Source organism: Egretta garzetta, unplaced genomic scaffold, assembly GCF_000687185.1.
Source record: "Egretta garzetta isolate BGI_Z169 unplaced genomic scaffold, ASM68718v1 scaffold353, whole genome shotgun sequence".
In the NCBI taxonomy this organism is placed as follows: Eukaryota; Metazoa; Chordata; class Aves; order Pelecaniformes; family Ardeidae; genus Egretta; species Egretta garzetta.
The window spans coordinates 104,917-117,678 of record NW_009259307.1 but is presented as its reverse complement, the minus strand read 5'-3'; the positions used below and the strand labels follow the sequence as shown (position 1 = coordinate 117,678).

The 12,762-nt window shown below is 39.2% G+C and overlaps 2 protein-coding genes across 7 annotated transcripts in view; both read left to right on the top strand.

Annotated features, from left to right (window-relative positions):
- PIP5K1B (phosphatidylinositol-4-phosphate 5-kinase type 1 beta) overlaps positions 1 to 10,613 on the top strand; it is a 108,562-nt gene extending 97,949 nt beyond the window's left edge. For 3 of the 6 annotated variants that reach the window (XM_035891707.1, XM_035891713.1, XM_035891708.1), the window contains 2 exons: positions 9,650 to 9,785; positions 10,518 to 10,611. In XM_035891707.1, the coding sequence (XP_035747600.1) occupies positions 9,650 to 9,655 (6 nt within the window). In that variant the 3' untranslated portion in view covers positions 9,656 to 9,785; positions 10,518 to 10,611. Of the gene's footprint in view, positions 1 to 6,810; positions 7,380 to 9,649; positions 9,786 to 10,517 lie in introns of those variants that run through there. The other 3 variants (XM_035891712.1, XM_035891710.1, XM_035891709.1) reach the window with 3 other exon arrangements.
- Positions 10,614 to 10,849: 236 nt separating this feature from the next.
- Positions 10,850 to 12,762, top strand: part of FXN (frataxin) — a 14,422-nt gene continuing 12,509 nt past the window's right edge. The window contains exon 1 of the mRNA XM_035891716.1: positions 10,850 to 10,868. The gene's annotated coding sequence lies outside the window, so the exon portion shown is untranslated. The remainder of the gene's footprint in view (positions 10,869 to 12,762) is intronic.

Sequence of the window (12,762 nt, the reverse complement as noted above, 5' to 3'; positions counted from 1 at the left end):
GTGAAGTGCTTTTTTTAAATTCTGAAGTCTATAGGGTAGATGGTGGAATGCTCTGAAAATCTAGTGACAGGTGTAGGTAATACCTTCTGTAAAGCTGTCCTTAGGAGTTTCAGGTGTGATTCTGATCTCTGTAGGTAGTTTTGAGCTTGTAAAATGTTCATTACTATTAGATCTGGGAGACTGCAGCAAGTATATATGTATTCCACTGATCAGTATCAACAGAAAAATAAGTAAAACCCAACTCTGGACATTATTCAAGCACCCAGTGTTTATTCCCCTGAGCAAAGGTCTGGAAGAATAAATAGGTCTTAAGTGGAGAGAATCATAGATACTGTTTTGTCATAGGAGCACCCTTTCTCTACACCCTGAAACATCCAAACTCAAAATTTAGTAATCAAGGCAAGGTAGTGGAACATAACCTCAGGTGTCTAGGTATGCAATGGCTGACAGCTTCAAAGCAATTAGATACTGTGGCTAAGCACGTGTTACTTATTAAGTGGCAAACTCATCTTGAGAAATTACTTACTCCTGCCTTCTTGGTCTTGTGCCACATGCTGTATATTGTTGCCTCCCTAATTGTTCTGAGATTGCTGTGGAGGTGAGCTGTAACTTAATTATTAAGTACCCCTGTACACATGTGGAGGTGTTTGTGGAAGAAGGAGACGTAAGTTATGGTTTTGTGCACTAATTATCTTTCAGCGGACCCTGAAACCACAGTTAACCTCTGGTTGGGAAACTGATACTGGAGGATCCGTGCTGTATGTTACCAGTTTGATTCACTGCTGCTGAGGCAGAAAGCAGTTTTATTTTTATAGGAGGATGATTAAATGCAGGCTAAAAGGGAAGGTGCATGTTTTCAAGAACACTAGCAGCAGGTCAGTCATTTCTAATGTATTTCTCAAAAATAAAGCAAATCAGCAATGTTTGCATTAGCTGATTTAAGCCTTGAAAAGGTCACAAGATACGTTTTGACCTTTTAAAAGCATGAGGAGAAAATGTATCTCTAAATGCTATTCCCAGACTTTCCTTTAATCCTGTAGTTAATAATCCTTGTCTGTGTTTCCTACTGCAAGGCAAGCTGCTGTAGGCTTACCCGCTAGATATTATAACCAAAAATATCTTAACTTGCTTAATTTCAGTCATGCCACTGATCCTTTGATGTCTTTGCCTCCTGCTTTGAAATGCTAAATTTCTTGGACAAATTTTAGTCCTCTAGTAAATTAAGAACTATGAATTTTTGATCCCATGAATGAAAAAAAAGACATTGTAGTAAAATCACATTGTGTTAACTTACTATAAAAAACAGCTTTAAAATGGCATTTGGCTGAACAGTGTTGTGTACAGATTCAGACGGTCAAGTAAGGTGGGGTGGAGCAGAGATTTAAAAAAAAAAAAAAAATTCCTCTTACAGGTAATAGCATAGGTTTTGGAGTGTTACATTAAGGGAACACCATGCAGACTGACACTGTGCAGCTGAAGTCAAAATTGAGAATTTAACTGGTAACAGCAAGATTTTTTGTTTCAGGACACAGGTACATCAGGATACAGAGACATCTTAAGTTTGCAACTGAAAGGCTGGTCTGGGCCCAGAGTTCCTCAGTTTGGAACAAAGACCAGGTTCAGCAAAACAGCATTTTGTGCACCTGCCACTCTAAGCGACACTTCTAGTGCTAGTGTTAATGTTAGTTAGCATCCTCAAATCTATGTTTACTTTAAAATTCCATTGGTTTATTTTCCCCTGAATATTTTAACCCAGATAATAAAATAAGAAATCTAGCTTTTATGAATAAAACATGACTAACCATGATCTGCACTGAGCAGTAAGTATAAGCCACTCTAAATTATTTCCAAATATTCTAGTACCATACAGTGGGGAAAAAATACTGAATATTCTATTAAAATAATTTTAATTTTTAATTAAAGATTCCAAAAAGATAGAAGCAGATACATAAAGTAGTTGGAAATTTGAAATGTTTCTCTGCAGAGAATTAAAACATTAAAGGGTTCTTGCTTTTTTGAATATGTAATGCAATGATAGATCAGATATTTCGAAGAAAAAGATGCCATCTGAGATAAACAGAAGGTGTCCTGTACATAAGCCAGTAACAGAGAAGGTAACACTCTTCTGTTTAGCACTTGGTGTAGAAAACCACAAAACAACAGAGTAAAACAGTGTTTCCTTCTTCCTCTGGAAATAAACTAAGTCTCTTTTTTAAATTCTCCTGCAACCCTATTTATTGGTGCCAGTTCATGCACCATCAGCTGATACATAAGCAGAAAAGTATTAAATGCCAGCAAACCCTGTTGAACACAGAAGTCTGCTGTGTTCTGTGGAATTTGATTAGTAGGAAATATTAAGACAAATCCTGCAAGTTTCTTGAGCAAGTTCAGCAAGTGCGACTGATCCTGTAGACCTTAGACCAGTGTTACTAAGGACTGGTACTTAAAATGGAGGCCCTTAACAGTGGTATTTTCACTCAGAAAGTAAGCATTAACTTAAAGTCACCTTGTTCCTTCTGTTCTGCATTAAAGTCCGAAATTCTTTGATTGAGCTTTCTGTCCCTGAAAGAGCAACATGTGTAATTATGAACTATTCCACTGCCTACCCCTGAAATGACTTATTATAAAGGTAGCTGATGCATTATTTTGAGAAACTACAGTATCTGTAAAATCAGAGCAGTAACACTTAAGAATTACTTCAATTGGTTCACTGCAAGTAGGCTTGATTTCCTTTACACTTCAATGGGTCAAGAACAATGTGTATGTACATAGCACAGCGACAAACTTTGATGTTTGCTCCGTTGTGATGCTGTACGTCTTAAGCCATCTGGTGGTAAATACAGGATTTAAATGAATAAGTATATGCCCTGCCTATAGGATTTCGTTTGCGAACTGTTTTGCTTGAAGAATACTTCCATGTATTTAACTATAATGGAAGGTTCTTATGTAGGACAGAAATTGTTACGTGGAAATACAGCATTGCCTCCTGTTGTTGAAGGAAGGGGTCACAAAATTTGTATGTAATTTAGAAGTCACTACCACTGAAGATAATGGTTGCAAAGGATTGATAAGAGCTTCAGTAAAATAAAAGAATGGAATAACCATAGTGATGAGCAAGCCTCTGTTAGAGTCCAGTTAACAGTGTAGCTATGATTTGTGTCAGATGAATTGCATAGATAATAACATTACATTTAGAATTACTTACGTTGTGGTTTATGTCCAAATGCCAATTTTATTATAGGATTTTGAAGTCTTAAAACATTGCTGGAGATTAATTTTGTATTTCAAAGCTGCTGTAGATGCATAGATAAACAGATTTACAAATATTGGTCTATAAAATGCCTGTTTAGAAACTGTCAAAACTGTCTGCCTCTTTTTACTCTTCCATGCTCTTCCTCTTCTCTTCTGTTCTGACTCCCATAGTTCTCTATTAAAGCCTGTCTCTTTGAGCATTTCCTAGTTCATATTCAAACCCTTCCAACTGCCAGGTTACTCTTGAACTCCTCATCTTCACAGTTACTTTCTCTTACAAATATTTTCACCCGTCCAGCTATTTTCAGTGCAGTACCCTAAGCTCTCTCCTCTAGCATAAACTCTTCTTTTGGAGAAGAAAATTCCTACCTGGCTCTGATCGAATGAAGCATCCTAGTCAGATACGACTCTGGCTAGGGGATTGCACTTCCATCGTAACTCCTTGGTGAGGTGTTTGTTTTTCATTCAGAAACATTTTCCTTCTTTGTCTTTCATAGCATTTGATTCAATTCTAATAATGTTGCAGTTTTATAGAGGGTACTGTTGTGGAGTAATAACAAGCACAGCTGAAATTAAAGCAGTTCCCAGGCAGGATACATGTAAAAACAACCTAAAAAGTGTACGGTCACACTGTGCTGCATACCTCAAATTTTGACACGTTGCTCTTTCTGGAGGCATCAGTTTCTCTGCCTCACCATTTCCTCTGGAGATACTGATGGAAAAACATGGTAGATTGAACATTAATTCTGGGACTGTGAGAAGGCAGTTCAAGGCTTCTCACTTACAGACAACCTTTCTTTCCCCTGAGAGCAGAACAATTCTTAAAATGTTACTTGTGCATACTGGAACCAATCGGGCACTCTTTCTTCAAAGTAGAATCCTGTTGAATTAAGGCCAAAAGGGGCAAACCTGCTTGTTTTATGCAGTGAGGTAACTGCTGCTTTCTTCTGTTACATCTCTTACCCCTGTATCCATCCATGTGCGATCTTAGAAAGGAGAGGAAAAAGAGGCCACTGACTCTCATAAAACTGAAACCTGGTGCGGGAAACAAAAACCAAGCACTTGAATGTAATTTGGCAAAGGTGTTCTTGCAGAAGCAATGTTACGTAGGAAGCAACGTACCAGCAACATTTCATTGCATGAAAATCAGACGTGGGAATTATGTGCTTGATTAGATTAAAAAGGTACCATTTCAGATTACAAGTACTACGTTACCTGAGTAAACCAAATACTAAAATGCCAGCACGTATTGTCACTAAACTACATGTTCTCATGCCTGGGGCTTTTAATGCACCATATGAAGAAATCAGTCAGCTCAAAAGCAAATCCATGGAAAGAGAACTGAAACACAAAAATGCTCCAATGTAAAAAATCTCAAGTAAGCTCAAACATTGTAAATCCAATATATACCCAGTATGAGACATCTCAGACAGTGATTACAGGAATGCATCGTGTAGTGTCGTTTGCCCAATATTTATCATTTCGGACCCAACTGCTATGGCCAAACTCAGTCTCTATCACAACATAATGTTTCTTTTATCTTGCATATATATATATGCATCTTGAGATATATAGATATATAGATATATAGATATATAGATATGCAATCAAAGTAACCCCAAGCGTTGTGCAGTGGTTACAGAGTTGCTTAGAGGATCATGTCGTGTGCCTTGAAATAGATGGAGGTTTTTTTCCAGCATGGAAAATCCAAAAAATTGGACTGTGCCTGACACAAAGATGAACATCTAAAAATCCTGCCTCCTTGAAATGGCATCAGTACCACGAACAGCATTTCTGTGACTGACTCACATAGTTAGCAGTTGCTATGGGTTTCTGTCAGGTCTGTTTTCTCCAAATCTGTTATGCAAGTTTTGCTGATATTTTTTCCATCACTGATGCCTCTGAAATGCTTTGGAAAGATCAGAGGAGAGGGAACAAGAATAAGCTGGTCCTAACTGCATTATGTAATTAGTGGAACAGCATAAAGCTAGCATCAGCCTTAGAGAGTGAAAAGTAGTGGTAAGGCCATGGGGTCTGAAGTTGTGCTGAGTGACCTGCAGTCATTCAGGTCTGAGTTTTCAGCCAGAACCTAGATGGTGCTAGTGAATATTTTGTCTAATTTACCTTGGCTTCATAAAACATTATTTTTTTTATCGGTACTAGCATTTCTCAAATTTATTTTCCAAAATGATTCTTAAAAAAAAATACAAAAATAAATCCTTGTTAGTCTTATGTCATACTCTTTTTAAAATATCACTTTCTTTAACTTTATTCACTTGTCCAGCAGTTTCACTTTCCATATTAAATTGTTCTGCATCCTGTAAGTACATACTACTTTACTCCCTTAGCACATAGATAGACTTTCATCGCCAGGCCACAGCTATCCAGAGGGCGAACAGCCTCAGAGAAATTAGCACAGTGCAAGTTAGCACAGCTCACTAGCATCAGGTTATGAACACCCTAGCACTGGTGCACAATACAGTAACAGGTATAAAGGTTGCCACAGAACAACGCTGAAATATCATTCTTCAGGGTTCAAGGTCTAGTGCTAGAAGTCATAACTAAAATATTGATTTAAATCTACTGGTTACCTTTTTCTGAGATAAGCTTTAAAAATGCCTTTGGAGATTTTTTGTCGTCGTTCATAGTCAAGATTAGATTGTTGTTGAACTATTTAAAGGTTAGTTAAATGCTCATATCGAAAAGTTCAATTTAAAGGTGACCTTAAAATCTGTTTAATAAATGGGAACTTTGTTACACTTTTTAATAAGGTATCAGAGTAAGGTCACTACGGATGTCTTTGTTTCGGTTTTGTGTCCTGCTCCATGTTGGATGCATTAGCTGAGGTGCATTCAATTTACTGAAATATTTTGTTCAGCTATCAGTTTATCCTTAGTTTGAGTCACAGTAATAAGGTGTTCAGCAAAGAACTGTTTCTCTTCAATTATCTCTGACTCCACAGAGATGCTAAGAAGTGATCAACTATTTATTATGTAAGCACTGCTTCTGTAGAGGGTACTGTAGAAAACTCTGATTCATTAACATTAATAAGTATTTTTTTTTGTGAAATAGAATGACATTGACTAGAACATTAGTTGTGCCTGAAAGTTTCTGGATAGGTATGATTTTTGAGCTGGGGAAGGACATCATGCTAACAGGACTTTTACACCTGACTTATGAAGACTGCAGTTTTTCCCCTAATGCTTTTAAGTAACAAAGGCCCCAGTTAATTCTGCAGGGTAATTAAAGCCACTGTGAAGTGCTGCGTGCTCTCAGTTTGGCTTCTCTGGTGTCCAGAGCGTCCAGCATTCTGAAGCAGCAAGCGGTTCTGTTTCACGTAATGTAAGTGTACTGCAATGTCTGCAAAACCATAGGCGTTAGCTGTTGTACAAGAAAAGACACCCAATGCTTTTTATTAGGGGGCAAGGTAAGAAAAGAATCACTGCCAAACTGTGCTGCAGCCTGTTTAGGGGAAGACAGACATTACCTGTTTTGTAATTCTGTAAGAAAACAATCAAACACAACTCCTGACTTTACTTGTCACTTCTGTATTTCCAGTAACAAAGAATACATGAAGAGTTAAAACTAAGAGAAATAACCGTGGTCAGTGAAGAGCACTTTCTGCACTCCTGATTTAAGAAGGAGGAATTTGCTGAGCCTAATAGACAAACAGTAATAATCAACTGAACTTATTCTAAGAAGCGTCAGGATCTTTGAACCATAGAAAGGATTGATGGACTTGGCAAAAATGACGAGAAACATTCCACACTCTGCTGTCACCTGCTGTTGCTTGCTGAACTGTGAAGAACTGTGTATTCAGGCTGCTTTCTACTATAGTGCCAATCACCTTTTTTGGACTTGAAAGTGGTATTTTCTTATCAGCGCTCTTGTGGTTTCATTTGCATGCATTCTGTAACTATGCACATGCAAAATTTATTATCTGCTTTACCTGTTTAAAAATAAGCACAGTGGTGAATAAAATCAATTCCATTTGTTTTGACCCTTCCACTGTAATCATTTAAGTCCTCATCAGTGGAAACTGGAACTGATGTCATACAAGGGTTAAGAAAATGAGCCTGTAAAGATACTTTCACTGTTGGTGAAAAGGAGAAAAAAAATTATTTATAACAAGGCCTTATGTTGTGTGTATATATTGTCTTTGAAATATTTTTGATTTTAGTTTATTTCTTGTAAAAGAGAAATTATATAATTTATTTAGTAAATACTACTGTAAACTATAGTTTTATGAATGAATAAAATATTTTATTCTCAAGACTATCACAGCTGTCTGCCTCATCTTGATCTGTACAGGACTTACGGTTCTGGTATTTCTCTACCTTCATGAGATGGTTTTGAGAGGCATCTTAAGAGATACGACAACCACTCTGTAACGTGACATCTTACCTTTATCTTCTACCAGCTCTATAATGAAGAGGGGAATCTTGAAATTAGAGCAGAAAAGGCAAAGGAATATAATCAGCGGCCATTGCTTCATAAAAGCATTTCAGGCTTTTCAGTATGGGCAATCATTTAAGATAACTATTGAAACTGTTCTGGTTTCCTTAATTTCCCTAGCAGCAGAAAGATAATCCCAAACACCAGTGACCATCAATCCAAGATTTCATGCTGCTTCAATGTGGTGCTTTATTTAAAAACTACACGGATGTAATTTTGGAAGTTCATGAAAATTATTGGTAATAGCATTTCTTCTAGGAGTTAGTGTATCAAACCTGCTGGATTGGCAAAACCAGAATTTGGCACTTTGTTCAAGAAAGATGAGGAACTCCTAGAGAGTTCAGAGGAGAGCAACAAGGATGATAAAGGGACTGGAGCATCTCCCATATGAGGAAAGGCTGAGAGAGCTGGGCTTGTTCAGCCTGAAGAAGAGAAGACTGAGAGGGGACCTCATCAACACATACAAATATCTTAAGGGTGGATGTCACGAGGATGGAGCCAGACTCTTCTCAGTGGTGCCCAGCGACAGGACAAGGGGCAATGGGTACAAACTGAAACGTAAGGGGTTTCAGTTGAATATGAGGACAAACTTCTTTACTCTGAGGGTGACAGAGCCCTGGAACAGGCTGCCTGGGGGGGTTGTGGAGTCTCCTTCTCTGGAGATATTCAAAGCCCGCCTGGATGAAGTCCTGTGTAACATGCTCTAGGTGAACCTGCTTTAGCAGGGGGGTTGGACTGGATGATCTCCCGAGGTCCCTTCCAACCCTTGCCATTCTGTGATTCTGTGTAATTCCTAGAATTATGCTATGCACCTCTGAAGAATTTTTCATTTAAGGTTTCAGTGTGGGTTTTGGCTTTTTTTTTTTCCACTTTGATGTAATCCTGTAACCCTGACAAGGAGGAGGGTATTACTCCTTAATTATGAAGAGAATTGAGAAATTGAAAGAGTTTATTTTGTTTTTTTTTTTCTCTAAAGTATGTGGAGTCTCTAGCTTAACTTAGAGCCTGTGTCTCATGACTACCTCGTTTCCGGGCTTTAAAATTAGATTGCTTAATATCAGCAAGCTAATTCTTCTGCAGCATTACTCTGCAAGAGACCATTACTCCTCATTCCCTGTGAGCAACACCATCTCGTATATCTATGTGAAGCATCTGCTCCTTCATGCATAATGTATAGCATCTTCAGAATGTGTCTCTATGCAAAGTAGATATTTCTGATTAGTCTTATTTGGGGAAAAACATAAAATTTCTTAGTTTAGGCACCAAATTAATAAAGCACATACATGTAACTTTTTTTACCAATTACCTAGCAGACTGTAGTGGCTGAATCATTTGTCCTTAGGAAGATCCCAGAGGACACACAACTTAACTGCAACAATTCTGTCCAAAACCAGAATGTCTACACTAAATGATTCAGAGACTGAGCCATCCTTCATGTACAATCCCTTTAACACAGTCATTTATAAATTAACACAGTCATTTAGTACTTAAAAGAGGAAATCCTGTATAGACATTGGAGCCTACTGGGAAAACCTTCCCCAAAGCATGTGCACTTAAGTCTTTTTTTTTTTTTTTGTCTTTTTTTTTTTTTTTTTTGTGTGTGTGTGACTACATGGTTCCACTGAGAGAGAGTAGGGATTACAGCTAAGCAATGGTAATGATCAGCAACTTGGAACTCATTTCTTTAACACATGAAATGGCATAAAACTTCAAACATCAAAGAGTGCAGGAGCTTGTAAGGATGTGTGTGTCATGCCGAAGTATTTCATTTCTCTTCATCTTGCATTGGTATTTTGCATTGGTAGCACTTTAATGAAAATGTAATGACTGTTAAACGTATAAAGCTGATGAGGCAGTGCATGCCAAGTAAAAATAAAATACATACAGAAGGCATAATCTACTCCCTGGGGTATTAAAGTAACATATTGGTCTATTTCTCCAGGTCTAAACAGATGGAACTCGCCACAGGGTGCAAAATTTGAAGAATTAGGTCACAGACGTGCAGCAGTATCTGAATACTCTGGCCCTGCAAGCTGTCCAGGAGGAAAAAGCACAGGTTGATGCCTGCTTAGAGACAGGTAGGGAGTAACTCCAAATTTGTGTATCTGACCCTGTGACTTAATCATATGTTATTCAGAGGGCGAGTTTTGCCTTTGGTGGTAGTGTGTAATAGTTGTCCTCAGTTTAAAAAAAAAACAACAAAACTTCATGTCCTTGTACTAGAATTCAGTGGTTTGAAAATGCTAACACCTATCCCGAGATCTGTTTTCTTGTTGACTTTGCTTATACCTCAGGCAATTTAATTTTGTATAACTCAACGCTATTTTCCCAAACCCTGAACACTAGACAGTGATAAGAGAGTAATCAGTAGCGCGCTCCACCTATTCTTCGTAGAAGCCATTTGCTGACCCATTTCCAGTGGTGCATGCACTTGCTTTCCACAATGAAGGTATCAGCTCTTTCCAGACTGAAGGCGTGGGGCCTGACCCTGCAGCTATTTTGCATCTGGAAGTGCTCTGCAGTTATTTCACACCAGCCTAAAAAGATACTGATAACAAAGTGCTGTGGCATGAACAACATTAACATAAGGGATTAAGATGAAAAACAATGAAATCGTTGATACAGTTGCTAACCCCTAGCTCAGGCCCTTTTGAAGTTGTGTGAATGATCCTTGCTTGTAGTAGCGTCCTGTAAAGTTGGTTAACTTGAACATCGTTGACAATTTTTAAAAGATCTGGTGAGATTGCTAGTACCAGGGAAAATACTTAATCTGCGCTAATTCATTGATTTGTCATTGATGTGGGAACAAGAGATGAACATTTCCTATTGAGAGTTGCATATGACCTTGGATGATTAGAGAAGAATCACTGTGGAACTACCTGGATAATACCGGAAGGCATCTTCTGACACTCATTTTTTTTAAGAACAGCAAGGTATGTAAACACGCACCATCTTTTGCTAGTTCAAAGGCTATATAAAAGAGCAGGCATTCCTCCACTCTTCCAGCTGCCTTCCCCTCTCCCCACCAAGGTATGAAAAAAGAATTGTTTGCTCTGCTAATGTATTCTGTGGTCTGATAAAAGCTGTTTCTCCCCACAGGCCTTATCTCAGGATGTAGACCATTATCGCTGCAAGAACATAACTAGTTTCTTCAAGAAGTGGTAAGAATGCGGGTTAGTCTTCAAGAACTAGAATGTATTCCTCACCAAATGCAACAAAAACACAGACCCCTACAAGGCCTGAGGGAACAAACACACAGGAGTCCACTGGAAAGAGACAAGAAGCTGACTAAGCTAGATAATACGGTTTGGTACAGAGACATCGTAACTACAGCAGATGTCAAAGTCTCAGCTGGAATTTGCACAACCAGCTCAAATTGTCTGGGCTTTTGCCCCCTCATGCAGTAGAAAGTAATTTCAACTTAAAGAAAAAAATAATATAAATCTTGCTGAGAAACTTGACAACTTATTCCCTAAAGTACTGCAAGATGCCAGCTGCTTGCTTCAGTAAGAGTTTTAGAAATGCAAAAATGCATCACACAGTGATCAGCAGTAAGCTTCTTAATACTTGTATACTTAACATATTTATGATTTTACTTGGAACTGTGGTATCCTGTGGTCCTGTCCTATGCAAGGATCTGAAATTAAATTTGTCTGTGTTCCCACAGAATTTTTTTTTTTAAGAAACTTTTTCATCAGCATTACTTCTTATCTCTCATCTCCCTGGTGAGCCTATTTTATTTTTTCAGTTTAAGTAACAATAAAAGATGTCTAGCTGAGACTCCTGACATCCTCACACATCGTTAATCACCAGCATCACATGGCATCACCAGCATTTAAATAACTCGGTAGGAACGTGGCCGGTCACCTACATAAATTCCCTTCTCTTTCTTCCCTGCTTTTTGAAGCATACCATCAGAAGTTCCATCAAACGTATGTACGTGCTTTATTTTCCCCTTACTGGCTCGGGGTAATGTTTTACCTACAGGAGGTAACGGATCAGAATACTTGCAGTCACAGAAAATACTGTCCTAGAATGGGTCCCTGAGTGGATGCAATATTCTGTAATAATGTCCCTTCCCATGGACTCGGGTACTCACACAGCCAAAACAGCTCCGGGACAAACCGGTGACTGTCATCTCGAGTGGTCTGTATTAGCTGCTCACATCGGTGTGGTTACCTAGAATTAATTAACCGCAGTTAACGGCAACTGGAATCTCAACAGCTTTTGCGAGTGAGTTGCAACTACTCCAGTTCCGGCGTGTGAATCCGTTGTCCAACCACCCTGTTGTCAAGTTTCAACCCAAGATACCAGCCCTGGTCCTTGTCCCATTGCTCCCTCTCTCTACTGCCAGCGCGTCCTGCAGTTCTTGTGCCTGAGTTGTCAAGGAAAGAGGAATCCCTCTATTACTGCTTCGGTCTTGAAAAGCTGTAGATACTGTACTCGGAAAATTTGCCAGAGAAGAGTACAGGAACTGTAGAACAGCACAACTAGAGGAAATGGATTCTTACCATGCAGCCTAAATGGCTGCAATTCCAACATGCTTTCGAAGTATTTTGCCTTGTACCTCAGGCTGCTCAAATTAAGACTCGTGTCAGCACCTGTGGCGCATAGGAACTGCCTGTACGTTACAATCGCTAGTCCTTGCAAGGTAGAAGTGAACAGCAACCTTCCTCTTCTCTGCCAGGGCTTTTTTTTTTTTTTTTTTTTTTAAGCGGTGAAGGGAGGTGGGTAGCGTTGCTTGTCAATTCTGTCCTTTCCAGGGTCCAGCTCCTCGCGAATCTATGCGGCAAAATCACTTTGCCTGAGCAGGTACCCGCAGAGACTCGCCCACGAGCGGTTATTCCCTGCTCCGAGAGCAGGAGCTGGGGTGAAGGCGCTCAGCAGGAGCAGTCATGTGTTACCCGAGCGCCCGGTGCAGCTACTTGTCTTTATGACACCGGTCAGATTCGAGACCCCCAAGTCCTCCTAAGCACGCAAAAAAGTCTGAGGACCCAGCACCTCCCTTTCCTAAGTGCGGCCTTGCTGCGCGGCGTGTGCTGGGGACGGTGCGTG